The 14,485-nt window shown below is 42.3% G+C and overlaps 1 protein-coding gene across 1 annotated transcript in view; it reads right to left on the bottom strand.

Annotated features, from left to right (window-relative positions):
- Positions 1–14,485, bottom strand: part of Arhgap21 (Rho GTPase activating protein 21) — a 79,095-nt gene that overhangs the window by 16,485 nt on the left and 48,125 nt on the right. The window contains exons 8-19 of the mRNA XM_033759661.1: positions 12,723–12,881; positions 12,504–12,606; positions 10,120–10,156; positions 8,100–8,225; positions 6,870–7,154; positions 3,754–3,818; positions 3,539–3,675; positions 3,019–3,170; positions 2,023–2,178; positions 1,853–1,931; positions 425–498; positions 260–349 (exon numbers count right to left, since the gene is read on the bottom strand). Coding sequence (XP_033615552.1) covers positions 260–349; positions 425–498; positions 1,853–1,931; positions 2,023–2,178; positions 3,019–3,170; positions 3,539–3,675; positions 3,754–3,818; positions 6,870–7,154; positions 8,100–8,225; positions 10,120–10,156; positions 12,504–12,606; positions 12,723–12,881 — 1,463 coding nt within the window. The remainder of the gene's footprint in view (positions 1–259; positions 350–424; positions 499–1,852; positions 1,932–2,022; positions 2,179–3,018; positions 3,171–3,538; positions 3,676–3,753; positions 3,819–6,869; positions 7,155–8,099; positions 8,226–10,119; positions 10,157–12,503; positions 12,607–12,722; positions 12,882–14,485) is intronic.

Here is a 14,485-nt window from a genome sequence, read left to right as displayed (position 1 = left end):
AAAAAAAAAAAACAGCTGAAAATTCAAAGTATAATTTCTGACTTTTCTCATTTTTCTTGGGCAAAATTTTCCAAAATGAAATACATTTGGAAAATAGTGACAGTTATTTGTGAATCAAAGGGACTTGGTCAGTTTGATATAATTTTAGAGCTTTTGCTGAATTATGAACCTATTTTTGACTTTTGCAAAGAAGCAATGAAGAATATCTTTTAAACCAAAGCCTCTAAAAGTCTATTTCTTCAATATACACCTTACACACCTTATTTTTTTCTGAATTTTCTGCCACCGTCTTCAGATGAGCTGAGAGAAACTTGAGCGTTTCATAATGATGTTCAGGCAAATCGTGAATCTGAAACACAGTGTGCTCCTGTGGGTTTCTGTGCGGCACTGCAGCTGTAACCCAGTAGGACAAAGCGCAGCTTACCAGTCTCTTTAAGGTTCTCAGTCGCTCAGCAGGGTCCTCTTTACGATTGGCTTCAATAAAATCTGCATACTTATCTGACAACAGTAAGAACAATAAAACAAATTTATCTTAAATTGCTTGTGTGAATTGTTAACTACTTTTAGGGTTTAAAGCCACAAAAAGGTGGGGGGGCTCTCAAATAGCCTTTGGAATGTAAATTGCGGGGGTACCAGGGATTAGACTTTACACTTGGGAGGCAGGCGGGAAACCACCTAGCCAAATCCCAGGTCCCTCCAAGTCTTAACAGAAAATTCACAAAAATGTGAGTTCTCTGAGCGTCTCCTCCCATGTTTATATAGTCTGTCCATCCATTCTGTCCCACTTCCAGCCATGCTAGCTAGGACTGTCTCTCACAGAACTCAATTATTTGGCTTGACTGACAAAGTGTTTTTCTATTAATCACACCTTATTTTGTCTAGACTTTTCAGTGAACACAGTGTACTCTGACATTTACAACAGAGATGACCCAGATAATATATATTGTATTAACCTTAAACAACATGTTTAGGATGCTAATTTTTAAAAGTTGATTTTTATTACTACCTGTTTGCAGTACACCATGCTTGCATTCTTGTCAGTTCCTTTTCGCGTCCCCTGCCCTCCCTGCACCTCACTCCCCATGTCTTCATCTGTCTCCCTACCTCCTGTTATCTTTTCTTTTGCTGCTTATTTATAACTCGGGTTTCTCAGGTAAGCGTAGCCACGCGGTACTGACGCTCATTCATCTGACTCATTTAACACGGTCTCCAGGGGCATCCACTCTCCTACAGGTAGAGCTCCCCTGCGTGTATACACACCGTGTCACCTGTCCCTCTGCCGACGGGCACGGGCTGCTGTAAACATGGCATCTTTGAGAAGACGCCTACAAGGGGAGTAGGCAGGTCAAATGGAATTTCTTTTGTGTGTGTGTGTGTGTGTAATCTCCACACTGACTTCCACTATGCTTCTACTAGTTTATGTTCCCAACAACAATGCAGAAGGGTTCCTCAGCCTGAATTACTGATTTCCTGATGATAACTACTGTTTCTGGGTAAGAGGGAATCTCAGTGTTGGTTTAATTTGCATCTCTCTAATGGCCAGTGATGGTGGACACTTCTTCATGTGTTTACTGCCATTTGTATTTCTGTGAAATGTCTATTCATTTCACTGCCCACATTTTGATTAGGTCTTTTATTTTGTGCATCTAATTTTTTGAGTTCTTTATGTACTCTTAATCAGTCCTTTATCATTGAAATGTACCAGCAGAAAAACCCAACTCATAAAATCATGCATTTCATAAGTAAACTAGAATTAGAACCTCTTTTTTTGTTTGACACTAACATCCTATCGTTTTCCGACAGTTGTAATGTGAACTGTTGACTCTGGCTTCTTTCCCGGGAGTTAACTTACCATTTGTGAAGAGAGGCTCAGGGAGTTTTCTGAAGAAGGATTTTAGTAAACTGCTTATCACATTCAAATCTCGCCATTTCTAGGTATGCAAAATAGAAATACAGCATTTTTGTAGTCATATTATTACCACAGGTTAAAACAAGCCGGACCAGTTATTACAATGCACTCACGTCATCTTGTACATCAATGTCAGCCATCCCCTTGTTCAGTTCTTCCTGCATACTTGAAATTGCTGCATTGTTCCCAGGAACTCTGTAAATACCTGTATATTCAAGACCTCGTTCTTCGACCAATTTGCAACATATGTCAACTATTAATGGAATGTACTGCAAAACAAGATACAAACATTTTATTTAACGTGGCATAAAGGTTTGTATTCAATTAGTAGTTGTATATCACAGCTTTTAAAGGGCGCTTTTTATCCAGAAAGGAGCATGTGTGGAGAAAATAAAGGACATATCCACCGGAGAATAGGAAATAGGTAAAACCAGCAAGGGACATCTGAGGAAGTGGGAAGAGAAGAATAGGCCGAGGCAGACCAAGAAGGGCCGGCAGGAGATACGAGGACACAAGTGCCAGTCAGGAGAAGGTGCAAACAGTTCAAGTGAATGAACCAGAGTCCAGGAAAGAGCGAGGCAGAGTAGGTCAATCAGTGAGTGACACGAACCCTAACACGCTGGAGTTAAACGCACTCGCGCATGCACGTTGACTACACTGTGCTCCTGCGTGGGGTCCTGGAGGCTGAACTCCGGGCCTCACATGTGCTCTACCACCAAGCTACACCTATTTACTGTGCTTTCTTAATCGCGTCTGTGCTGTTCTTAAGATGCTGCAGGCGCGCGCACGCGCGCACACACACACGCGCACACACGCGCGCACACACACGCACGACTGGAAATAGAATTCTTATTGACCTCTTCAGCTGTATCCCTAATGCCTGAATCATCATCCATCTCAGGTCAACACGAGAAGAAACATTATAGATAAAATTACTCCACATGCACAAGCGTAAGAACTTAAGGAAACTAAGGTCTGCTTCAAAGAGGAGGACTCAGCAGATGGACAGGCAGTCCAGTCCCTGCTATCTGAAAGGCTCCATCCTCAGGCCCTGCCACAGTCACGGCTGAATGCACGACCCCAGGAAGCAGGCCGGCCAAGTCTCCTACCCGGTTAGTGTGCGCCGGAGGGCAGTCGTCCAGCCTGACGCCGAACGTTCCTGTAGCAGCAGGCTTTTTCTCAAACGTCTTTCTCATGATACTTGGAATGCCTTTTCTCCATGTGCCTTTGTCTTTTGGGGGACTGGTATCATCTTTTGATTCTTATTGAAAATGAAATGACAAAGAAAACAAAAACAACAGTGTTCAAATCATGAATTTAAAAATCTTTATCTATGTTTACAACAATTGGAATCCTGTAAAATATTCCACATTTATCAGAACTATTTTCTTCATACTAATACATGTACTGTGATCCTTTAAATCAGCCAGAGAGCAGAATCCATGTATTTTCATAGTGAGATTTAGCAAAGGGAAAAATACTGGTTTTGATGAAAATGGCAGCACCTGTGTCTTCTGAGGCGCTCAAAGTTGCAGCGTCTCTCACGAGTCATTCTCCTCCCTTTGTCATGGCTGTGCTTGAATCTCATGTTTCATTTGGCAAATCTGCCTGATAAGCGGACACCAGTACCTTTACTGAGAAGTTTCCTCTCTGACTCTTCCTTTGGGGAGTGTGGGCTTTGAGTCTTTGTCTCCGATTTACTGCCAAGCAAAGTCTGCCTGATGCTGAGGCTCTGGCGAGGTGTTTTTGGCAACTGTTCTGCTTTGCTGTGGAGAGGAGTGAACATTTATGAACACGTTCCTATTTTACATCTGTATTAATCACAGGCATGATGGGATTCTCACCTCATCAAACTGTTATACTCTTTTATTCTTCGGCTAATTAGATCCCTGTTAGTAACTCCAGTATCCTACAGAAGAAATAAAAGGTAATATTAGAAAGTCAGTTTTAAGCACGAAGCGATGGTGCCTACTTTGGGGGAAAGCTTTCCACTGTACTCGTGTGCTTGTCCAACATCAGCACTCTCATTTGTTCTTGGTGGAGCTGTTCAAAGCCCAAGACCAATGTCCAAGAGCCACCTTCCATTCTAGAGTTTTCTGATTGTTTTCTCTATTTGTGCAATACAATAGCACCAGCAAGCACAAGTGTTCCATAGGCATTGAACTGTCATTTTTATACATAACTTTGCAGCAGAGAGCCCATTTTTTTCTTTAACTGCAGGAAGAATGCTTAGCATTAAAACGAAGATGGAAAAATACTGCCAGAATTTGTTAATGATTAACTTGTAGGAGCAGTGAGAATGAGTCAATTAGTACTGCAAGATTATCAGGAGAAAAGCTCACACTGTTGCCTTTTTTTAAACAGCAAGGTAATTTTTTTTTCCAGTACTGGGGATCAAACTCAGCACCCTGCACAGCTGAGCTAAATCCCTCGCCCAAGTTAGTTTATAACATACTGCCTGGTTAACCCAGACTTGAGCATGAAGGGATTTTTCTTTTTTCTTTTGGTACTGGGATCGAACTCAGGACCTTGTGCTTGCAAGGCAGGTACTGTGTGCCCCTGAGCTAAGGGATTTTTTCTTTTTGTATCCATTTCAATTATATGATGACATGCATCTTCCAATTCTCATTTTCATTATAATGAAAGACATGCTTTGCGGTCTTTCATTATATTACTTTTTATCATATTTATATTATTGCAAATTGTTACCATTTATATCATTATATCATCATCTCATCTGGAGGAAATTAAACACCCTACTCCTCTAAGGCAGGGCACACAGCTCCCTGGCAGAGTGCTTGCCCAGCACACACAGCCCTGGGCGGGGACTACCTTTTCCAGTTTTCCATGAGAGCACGTGACCAACGTCTAGAATGAGAGCCTGGATCGAAATCCTTGCCTTGAGCCGTAACCCTGGGGAAATTACTTAGTTACGACTTTGAAACAGTTTCCTTGTTTACAGAATGGTGATGGCAACACAAATATTCACACGGCTGTTGAGATTCATTCACGAAAAACGTTTAACAGAGCCTGCCATAGGAAATGTGCTCAGTGAGCTACTCCACCGACCAGTCTGAGAAAGATCATCCATCACCTTAAAAATAGATGACGGCAATGACAGACACGGAATAAATGCTTATTATATGCCGGGCTCTACAGGACATTTTTCACATGCAGCTATCTCACCCTTGTGTTGCTAACGTTAAGTCCTCTGAGGAGGTTTAGTTTGTCTGGAGGCAGGGTCTGGTTACGCAGGTGGCCTCAGTGCCCGCCCCCTGGCCCCACAGGAAGGGATTTACTCAGGGACTCTCTCCTAACAGAGCGCCTGGCACATGGCAGGCAGGAACTATCTTCTAAAACTGAAATCTCCACCTGTGGTCTTTTCTATTTTACCAAATTCAGGTCTGATGCTCTCTCTGGGGAACAGCTGCAGAATGCAGGTTGTATTGTTAAGGATTTGGTATTAATTCTTAACCGCAGACAAGGCAGCATACAGACTAGGAGAGGGAAGACACCCAGGCGTTTTTCTCATGGTGCTCTCATCTTTAAATTGGGATGACGAAACGATGTGGGTAGAGCGTGTAATCTGTATGGCTGTGCAGTAATGCAGCTGCTCCTTAGTACGATAAGTAGGAGAAAAGAACCTGTACTTTGATTATAAGAGGCATGAAAAGTGAGACGGTGGTGTAAGGAAAACAGCGTTAATGACATGAAGGAAAGAAAATACTCTGCACAAAAGTTTGACTTCATTGCTAGATTATCTCAAAAGTTTACAGGTATACATTCTTCACAAACTACCTTTATTACTGAAATTTCAGCCATAAAGATATTTTCTTGATGGTTGTAAGCTGAAAATTCTCAAGTCTTTAAAACATGATTTTTGATAATGTGTATTTTCTTAGAAAGCAATTATACAACAGACTGTATTTTTGCCTGCATAATTTCATTAATAAAAATTAGTATTTCTTTGCCTTTATATAGTAATTTATTTTGCTACGTATTTTTTATGTATTTTAAGTTCACAACAATCTTGTTTTTTGAGATCACAAAACAGATCTGCTGGGTGTGGTGCTGTACCCATGATCGCAGCCCTCTGGAGGCTGAGGCAGGAGGATCACTGCAAATTCAAAGCCACACTGGGATACATAGTGAGTCCAAGGCCAGCCTGAACTCCACAGTGAGACCCTCTCTCAAAAAACTGAAAATACAGAATGGGAGGGGAGGGAAAGCAGGGAGGCCAGCCTGGGCGCTTAGGCTACAAAATGAGTTCAAGACCAGTCAGGACTACACAGCCAGACCCTGTCTCAAAAAACAACAAAACCAAAATACAAAACAAAAAGAAAAGAAAATCTGGTCATAAAGGCACAGCTTACCCTTTCTATTTTCAAGTCCTGCTTCTGAAGATTCAACAGGCTGGGACTAAAAATATTTGCAAAAAACTGCATGTGTACTGAGCATGTATACACCCTTTCTTCTTGTCATTTCCTAAACAACACAGTAGAGCAATTCTTTGCTCAGCATTAACACTGTAGTGGGGATTGTAATCTAGAGATGATTTCAAGTACACGGGAGGATGTGGCTAGGTTTGTGTAAATACTATGCCATTTTATACGAGAAACTCGAATCCCCACAAATTCAGCTCCGTCGAGGTCCCAGAGCCCAACCCGAACAAGTTCCCAGGGACAACTCACAAGAAGCAGGCTAGGGGCCCAGTGTCCCATCAGTGACCCACCGCTTCTGAGGAGGTAGCAGAGGACGTTTAGTCTATTGCGCCAGTTCAGTAGTGGCGATTTTCAGTAGGTAAAAGTGATCTAATGTAAGTATGACGGACTTCCCCTTCAGATTGTTTTGTAAATGAAAACAGCATAGTGTAATTTTTTTACAAGGATAACGAACCAGACTCTTACATACTGAAGGAACAGAGAGAGCGAGAGTGAGACCCAAGCCCGGGAGCACCAACCTCTTCGTTGAGGGTGCTGCTCTCCTGGATGGTCCTGATCCAGGCTAGCATGTCCTCTCTGTCTTCGGCCTGGAACAGGCACTCGCAGTCGGGCGTGGTGAGCCGGAACACGTTCTTCCTCTTGGTCTCGCTGTAGGAGATGTCGATCAGGCAGGCGTTGACGCTGATGGGCTGCTCCTCCTCGGACGGGGTGCTCTGCCCCCGCTTGTCTTTGTACAAGTAGAGCAAGTGGCCTCGGAGCACGACGTACATCTGCTTCCAGGGCCGGGTGCTGCCCCCGACTCGCTAAGGAGACAGGGATTGGTTTGCTCCCAGGAAGGAGACGGGGCTGCACCTCAGTGACTGGAACCGCACACGGCACGCCCCCGACTTGCCGTGGGGACACCTCGTGCAGCAGGTACCTGGTCACCTCACTACTCACCTTTTCAGGAGAGGAAGGAAGAGGCTGGGGTGTAAACGAACCGTATCAAAGTCAAGGATAGTAGAGGTAAAATCCCAACTCCAATTGAGTTGGGAAGAAAAAAATGAATGAATGAAAATGTTATAAAATATATTTAAAAATCTAACAGAATAGGAAACAAGAAAAAATTTTTCAAAAATTTTCCCAAATAAGACTAAGATTTAACACAAGTCTGACAGCATGAAAGTGATGCACACTGTCACCAACTCAGCCAACTTCGTATGGTGAAGCACCAATATCCGTATTACAGACAAGCCTTCTTAGAATTTTAAAATTATTTTTGGCAGTATTAAAATGTCCTTATAATGTTTAAATTTTATAGAAAATTCTTATGGTAAAAATTTATTGTATTAGAATCCCAAGGAAACATTCTGATATTTTTATGTCGGTTTAAATAAGTCAGTATTTGTAAATTAAAATTACAAAGGCAATTTAAAACGGAGACAAGTATTTTAAAATTATTAACCTGGAGAACTGTCACTTCCTAAAGGCCCAACTGTGATAACCTGCAGCTAGTAAAGCGACAAGGAAAGCACCAGAGCTCCTTCTAAACACTCAGATTTCTTTCGCACATCGCCAAAGTATCTAATCCAGTCGCTGCACAGGAAGAAAAGCACAGCGATTTTCAATGATTAAAGTTTTTCTTTTTGTCTTTCTATGGAAGTGTTTTTTCACTTTTCAATCTGGGTGTCTTCCTGCTTTATGAACACACTGTTTGATTTGTCAGGGCCCGTGCTTCTGAGTTCACAGGAGCTTAGAAAATGCACTACCTTTCCCTTATCAGTGACGAGGGGCCGGAGCTGGAGCCACCCTTCCTTGGCCGCATCACTGAAGACCTCGGAGGAAGAGCCCTTCCTGGACCCCGAGCATTCCGACGACTGCTGGCTGTCCGTGATCTAAGGAAGAAAAGGCCGAGAAAACGCCAGTAAGTTACCCGAGAGAATTCAACAATAACAAAACACAAATACTGTAGTGTGCTCTTCCTTCTCTCATGAGTTCGCATTTTAATAGGAAATAAACAATTTTAAAAGAGAGACAAGAGAACGATGGATTTGTAATTTGTGCCGTTTGGACAATGAAAATAGTGAGATGCAGTAATGAATGAGTGAATAGCAACTATTACTTCACGGCGCTGAGGCAGAGCCTCTCTGAAAAGTCACACCAGGTGACACCTGCACAAAGGGGCCAGCTCTGAAGGTAAAAGTGAGGAACATCTCAGGGAGAATGTAAGTCTAGCGAGTGCATATTCATCATTAGCATCTTGAATACCCACTGTTCACAGTGAGCAAAAGGAAAGCCTATGCATGATGCATCAGGCAGCAACATTACCCGGCCGCACAGCTCTAAGACTGCTCTGAGCGCTGTGGAGAGCGGCTGTGTAAGGGACAAGCATGACAGTCCAGAGAATGGAGCCGTCCGGGGAGGGACAAAGGCCGCGCGCACAAAAGCACCGTCAGACAAAACAGAGATAGACTGTGAATATTCGGGAAATGCTGGAGTACAAGGATGTGGTGGGGGAGAACGAAACAGAAAGGAACGAGGTTAACTTCTAGAATGTGGCCTCAGAGAGCGGGTGAATGGAACGGAAGTACGATGAGAAAGAGCCAGGGTAAAGCAGTCTGGACCAAACTGAGCTCTGTCGGCCACGTAAACCCTGCACATCCCAATGGGTAGGAGCTGGGTCAGCGGCAGCCTGGGGAAGAACTCAAGGTCAGTGATGCAAACCAGGGGAGACTTCTGTTAAGACCACTGAGAAAACCAGCATGGACCCAGAAGGGCTGGAACAGACTCTAGGCATGCCAACGTTCTGCACGTTATGCACAGGCAGGAGAGCCAGCAAAGGAGGTGGTGAAGCAGTTTTAGAGGCAGAAGGAAAGGAAGAAAAAAATGGTAAAACAGAAGTCAGCATGTGCAGGTATTTCAGGAAGGAAATGGAAAAACTTTTGGAGAGGTCAAATAAGATCAAATAAATTAAATGTAAGCACTAGTTTTGGACCTGAATGCCAGTGGCAGCCTCGGCTGAGCAGTGCTACCCTGATGAGTGTGGACTGAAAGTAGTGGAGACTGCAAACGACTGTTTCAGGGGTTTTACTGAAAAAGAGAAAATGAGTAGCTCATAGAGAGGATGCAGATTCCAGGAAGAGTCCTTTCAAAGCAGGGAAGGCCAGAACTCGACCATGTGTGATGGCGCAGGAGTCCTGGGAAGAGTGGCTTTTGTAGAAAAAAAGGGGGCTTGAGAAAAAGAGCAGGGGTGCAAGGCAAGGAGGTGTGCGTGCTGGCTTGGCTTCCAGTGGGATAATGCACAGAGGCATCTAAGGCAAGAGAGAGGAAGCCAGAGCATGCAGGGGACGAGTCATGGAGACGGGAATAAGAAAAGTCCTAACTGTCTTGTGTTTTCGATGCAGAGTAACGGGGAGAACACAGAGGGGACAGGTGCGGGCTGAAGAGAGGGGCGGTGGGGCAGGTGCGAGGTAAGTATGAGCGCGAAGAAGTGTGTACAGCGGGACACAGGAGAACTGCTGGACAGGTACATTTTTGGCCTCGAATGACAAAAATCAGCATCATGTGTGTGAAGTACTACATACTTCATAAATGTGTTTGGAAATTAGAAACACTTGTATTAAATATTTTCCAGATGCAGTTAACTTAGTGTTTCAGTGTCATAACCTTTTATTCTCTTAGTATGCAATGGCTAAAAGAAAAAGTCTTCCACAATGTGCTTAAGAGTAAACCAAGACAAAGATAAACACTTATCATTTGCTTGGCATTTTTAAAGCACTGAATACCAACCTTGATTCCTTTCAGTCTAGATACGTGCTTAAAGGATCTGTTGGGGGGGAAAAGCACATAAATATTTATCATAAGCACAACAATACCTTAATGGCATAAAAACAATAACTATTAAAACTAACCATTCATTAGTGAGCTGGCATTTCATCATTATTATGTTAAATGTTCACTTTTAAAGGTAGGCGAAATAAACTTTCAATGACAAGTTTTCTTGGCTATGTGGCAAATTAAAACTGTTTCTACTTAAAGTATGAGATTTTCTTATCTTTTTTAGATGGAAGAAGCTCCTGAGACTAAACGCTGGGCCGTACATTATTAGTTAACCCAGACTAGAAGACGATTAAGGATGTGCATCACGCTAGTTATGCTCAGTGAGCAGCTGCTCTGGGCGGTTGGCTGCAGCCCCATGTGGTGTGTGCAGCTGGGGCACCTGGGTCCTTAAGTACGGCAGCGGGCACAGCATGGCACCAGCCACACCCCGAGCAGCTTCAAGGAGATGCACGATGAGAGTGAGGGGTCCAGGAGGCAGAGGCACACAAAGTATTCAGAACAATTTAACTGCTAGTAGAGGACAAAAGATTGTTTAAATGGAAAAGCCATTTGAAGAACTTATGAGTTTTTAGACATAACTAAAAATGTCACTGACTTCCCTCAGAAACTGCCCCATAACAAGGAAATCAGAAGCATACACAAAAGCAGCTTTGACCAGGATAAGGAAACACTGTAACGCCGAATTGCAATATGTGAAAGAAGGGGGGCTAAATGCATTACTTGAAAAATGGTACAGGAAGAGAGAACAGCGTAGGTAAGCGCTGAAGGCCACTCTTCCTTCAGAGATCAGAAGTGACCTCCCATGGGGTAGGACCAGGGCAAGTACGGTGCCAGACTGGGTCAGAGGAGCTGCTTCTGCCACTGTGGAGGCTGAGAGGGGAAACCAACTGCAGAAGAATCAGTTGTAGGGCCAGGGATTTAGCTCAGAGGTTCCGCCATCTGCCTTGCAAGCTCAAGGACCTGAATTCAATCCCTGATCCAAAAAAAAAAAAAAAAGAATCCATTGTAAACATAAAAAAATACATGCATCTGAGAAGTACACATGGCAGGATTTTGTTATAATTCTGCGATAGAAACAGATTTTTAGTATGACTCAAAATCCAAAAGTCATAAAAATATTTTCTAAATTTAACTACAGAAAAAAATTTTTTTAACATTTAACATTTTTGGATGGTAAAAAAAGAACAAAATGAAAAACACTCAATTGGAAAAAAGACTTGCAACTCTTATCACAGAAAAGTGCTAGCTTTTATATAAAGAGCATGCAGAAGTCAACAGAAAAACCAGTTGAAGAGAGACAAGATATAAAAAATACTTCACAAAAAAGAATATAAATATCCAGCCATGTGGAATAGAAGAGCGTGCCTGCATTCAGGAGGCAGAGGCAGGAGGATCACCACAAGCTCAAAACAAGGCTGAACTACATAGACTCTGTCTTAGAAACCAAAACCAAAAAAAAAAACTGTTCAATGGCAGAGGCAGGAGGATCACCACAAGCTCAAAACAAGGCTGAACTACATAGACTCTGTCTTAGAAACCAAAACCAAAAAAAAAAAATCTGTTCAATTTATTTCAAATTACAACTAAAATATGATACAATTAGATTTGAAAAGAATTAAAACTTAACACACAGCATGACAGTAAAGGAAACATTCTTACACTGTTGGTGGCAATGTGAATTGTTTTATGGAGAGCAACTGACAAGAACTATTAAAAGATACACCCTTTGGTATAATAACCCTGTTTCCAGTTTTGCTCACACAGGTACTAAATGAACTTAGCACATGGGCTGTAAAGTGTTCTTTCTGGTCATGTATGATTCAAGCAAACTAAACAGCTACTAATAGGATATGGAACACTGGTTAAATATATGACAGTACAACTCAACGGAAAACTAAACCATGCAAAAAATGTGGCAAGAGTTTAAGACCTGAAGGGTTTCCTGATCACCGTACTCCAACTATCCTTTGCTCATAAAATAACTAAAACGCAAATACATGTATATGTAAGAGACTTCACACGTAAGCCAGCTCTAGAATTATTCACGGAAACAGTAACCCAGTTGTGTTTGCACAGTGCTGAAGGGCTGCAAGTCTAGGGTGGGAGGTGGATTCAATACCTACGTATCTGTACCGTACTTGTGTGCTGCTGATCATCAACAATCATCTGGATATGTCACCAAGTAACAATTGTGTTTTTAATTTGCATTTCGAATATCACACAGTTAGAAAATACAAGACCACTTCTGAAAGTCCGTACATGCCACACTCATGCTCAACACCTATCCACATACAAATACAAATAACTATAAATATTTTACAACGGGAACTTACAATTTTGCATCTTCTCTATAATCATCCAGCCCTTCGTCATAGGATTTGGACCTTTCTGTCTTTGAGCTGGGCTGGGCGTCCAGGCTGGGAGGGGCCCCGGATTCTGTAATTGAATCCAACATGCATCTGTCTATAAGCGGGTTCCAGACTCTTAACGGTGAGCAGATCAGGGGCTCATGCTGCAGCGAGAGAGGTTCACAGAGCCTCTCTCTAACTCACCGTGGTCATGAGAGAGCTGGCGGCGAATTAACGGGGCAGAAGTGGTGAGGCTGGGAGGGACTGTCGCCATGGAGGGCATGTGAGAGGCCAAGGCTGAGATCACAGCAGACGCGGGGATGTGTGCGATGTCGTGGTCAATGCTAGGGCTCGTCGGCTCATCTGCGAGGAACAGGAAAGCGCGTCTTAGAATGTGACATGTTGTGAATAACACAGCCACTAGTCGATAACCAGTACTGAAAGGGCTGGATAAAAGTTTTATTAACCACAGAAGTACCAATACATGACACATTTGGTATGCTAAACCTACTTACACAGGTATTACTCTGGTAATTCCAAACATTTCTAGGGGGTCAGGGATGTAGCTCAGTGGTTCTGCCGCCTGCCTCGCAAGTGCAAGGATGCGAGTTCGATCCCCAGTACCAAAAACAAAACAAACAAAAACCGCCCCCAAAACAAAACAACAACAAAAGCCTCTATTGGGCTGTATTCCAACATTTCTAGGATGGCAATATAAACAACTGAATGAACTGCAGCCCTTACGAACTGATGACTGAAAACCAAGGTACCGAAGTTTACAACTACTCAGAAGATAAAACAATCAAACACATCACCCTAAAATTACTTTTTAAATTTTAAATGTGTCACAGATCAGCAATTCAGGAAGCTAGGGGTGGTGATCTAGCAAAGGCTTACCTTCTGAAGTATCCAGTTCTCAAACCTTTCCTTCTCCCCAGTCTCCACACAAATGTTATCTCTAATTTTTTAGACAGACCACAGTGCTCATTCTGTGTCTGTCAGAAGCTGCACTTTTCCAGGACTACTGCTAGTCTATCCGGCCCTTGTGCATAAATCACAAAAGATCCCCTCTTTCCCAGGTCAGTGCTGCTTTTGACCCTCCCCAGCTGTCCCTTTAAGATCCTTGTAAAAATATGATTATTAATTTAGGGGCTACAATTTTTAAGTTTCTCGAAAGCCTATCTCTGTCAGACAAATTCATATGTGCACATAACAGCTAACACATTAATAGCGTTTTCTAGATATGAGCACCAGTCCAAATAATACACTGCTTCCTGTGACACTTACGATTTCCTAAGAAATAGCTTCTATGTTTCAGATGAAGACACCGCCACAAGCAGATTAAGCAACGTGTGTGGAGCCACAAAGCTTTAGAGATGGAATTGAGCCCCATCTGACACCTGAGGTCCTGCCCTGTAGCTGTCTTCCCAATGGTGAATTTCTAAACATTCTTAGTCTTGTAAAAACATCGGTGGTTTAAATTCTAATATTTTAGGTGCACAGAATGTAATTTAATAGGATGCCAGAACTATAATCGTTAAAATTAAATGCTCCATGATGAAATCCTTTAGAAATATAATAAAACGAGCTTTTGATGCCTTGATTCCAAGTGTCAGGCTACGTTACCTGTATCATCAATACTTAATTAATGATCAGTATTTCAATGAAGACTCATGTTCATGAGAAAATCTCAATTCTACAGCTAAAGTCAGTAAATCCTAACTATGTTGTTTATTTTTTGGTTTTAAAATTTTTAACTTGAAGTGGTTCTTTACATTTTAGCAGAATAAAACAGTGACAATTTCTCTACGAGAGCCACTGTTACCAAGTGTACTGCAGTTTACTCTCATATAACAGTGAAAAATCTAACAATAACCATTTTTCTAAATGTGAGATGAGGTATTTAATTCGGTGAAGATACTATATTAGGATTTAAATAACCACAAACGCAGCAGTTTCTTTAAAAT

The sequence above is a fragment of the Fukomys damarensis genome, unplaced genomic scaffold (assembly GCF_012274545.1).
Source record: "Fukomys damarensis isolate Sample0158 unplaced genomic scaffold, DMR_v1.0_HiC HiC_scaffold_37, whole genome shotgun sequence".
In the NCBI taxonomy this organism is placed as follows: Eukaryota; Metazoa; Chordata; class Mammalia; order Rodentia; family Bathyergidae; genus Fukomys; species Fukomys damarensis.
The sequence above is the reverse complement of the archived record's forward strand: the minus strand, read 5'-3'. Positions and strand labels throughout refer to the sequence as shown.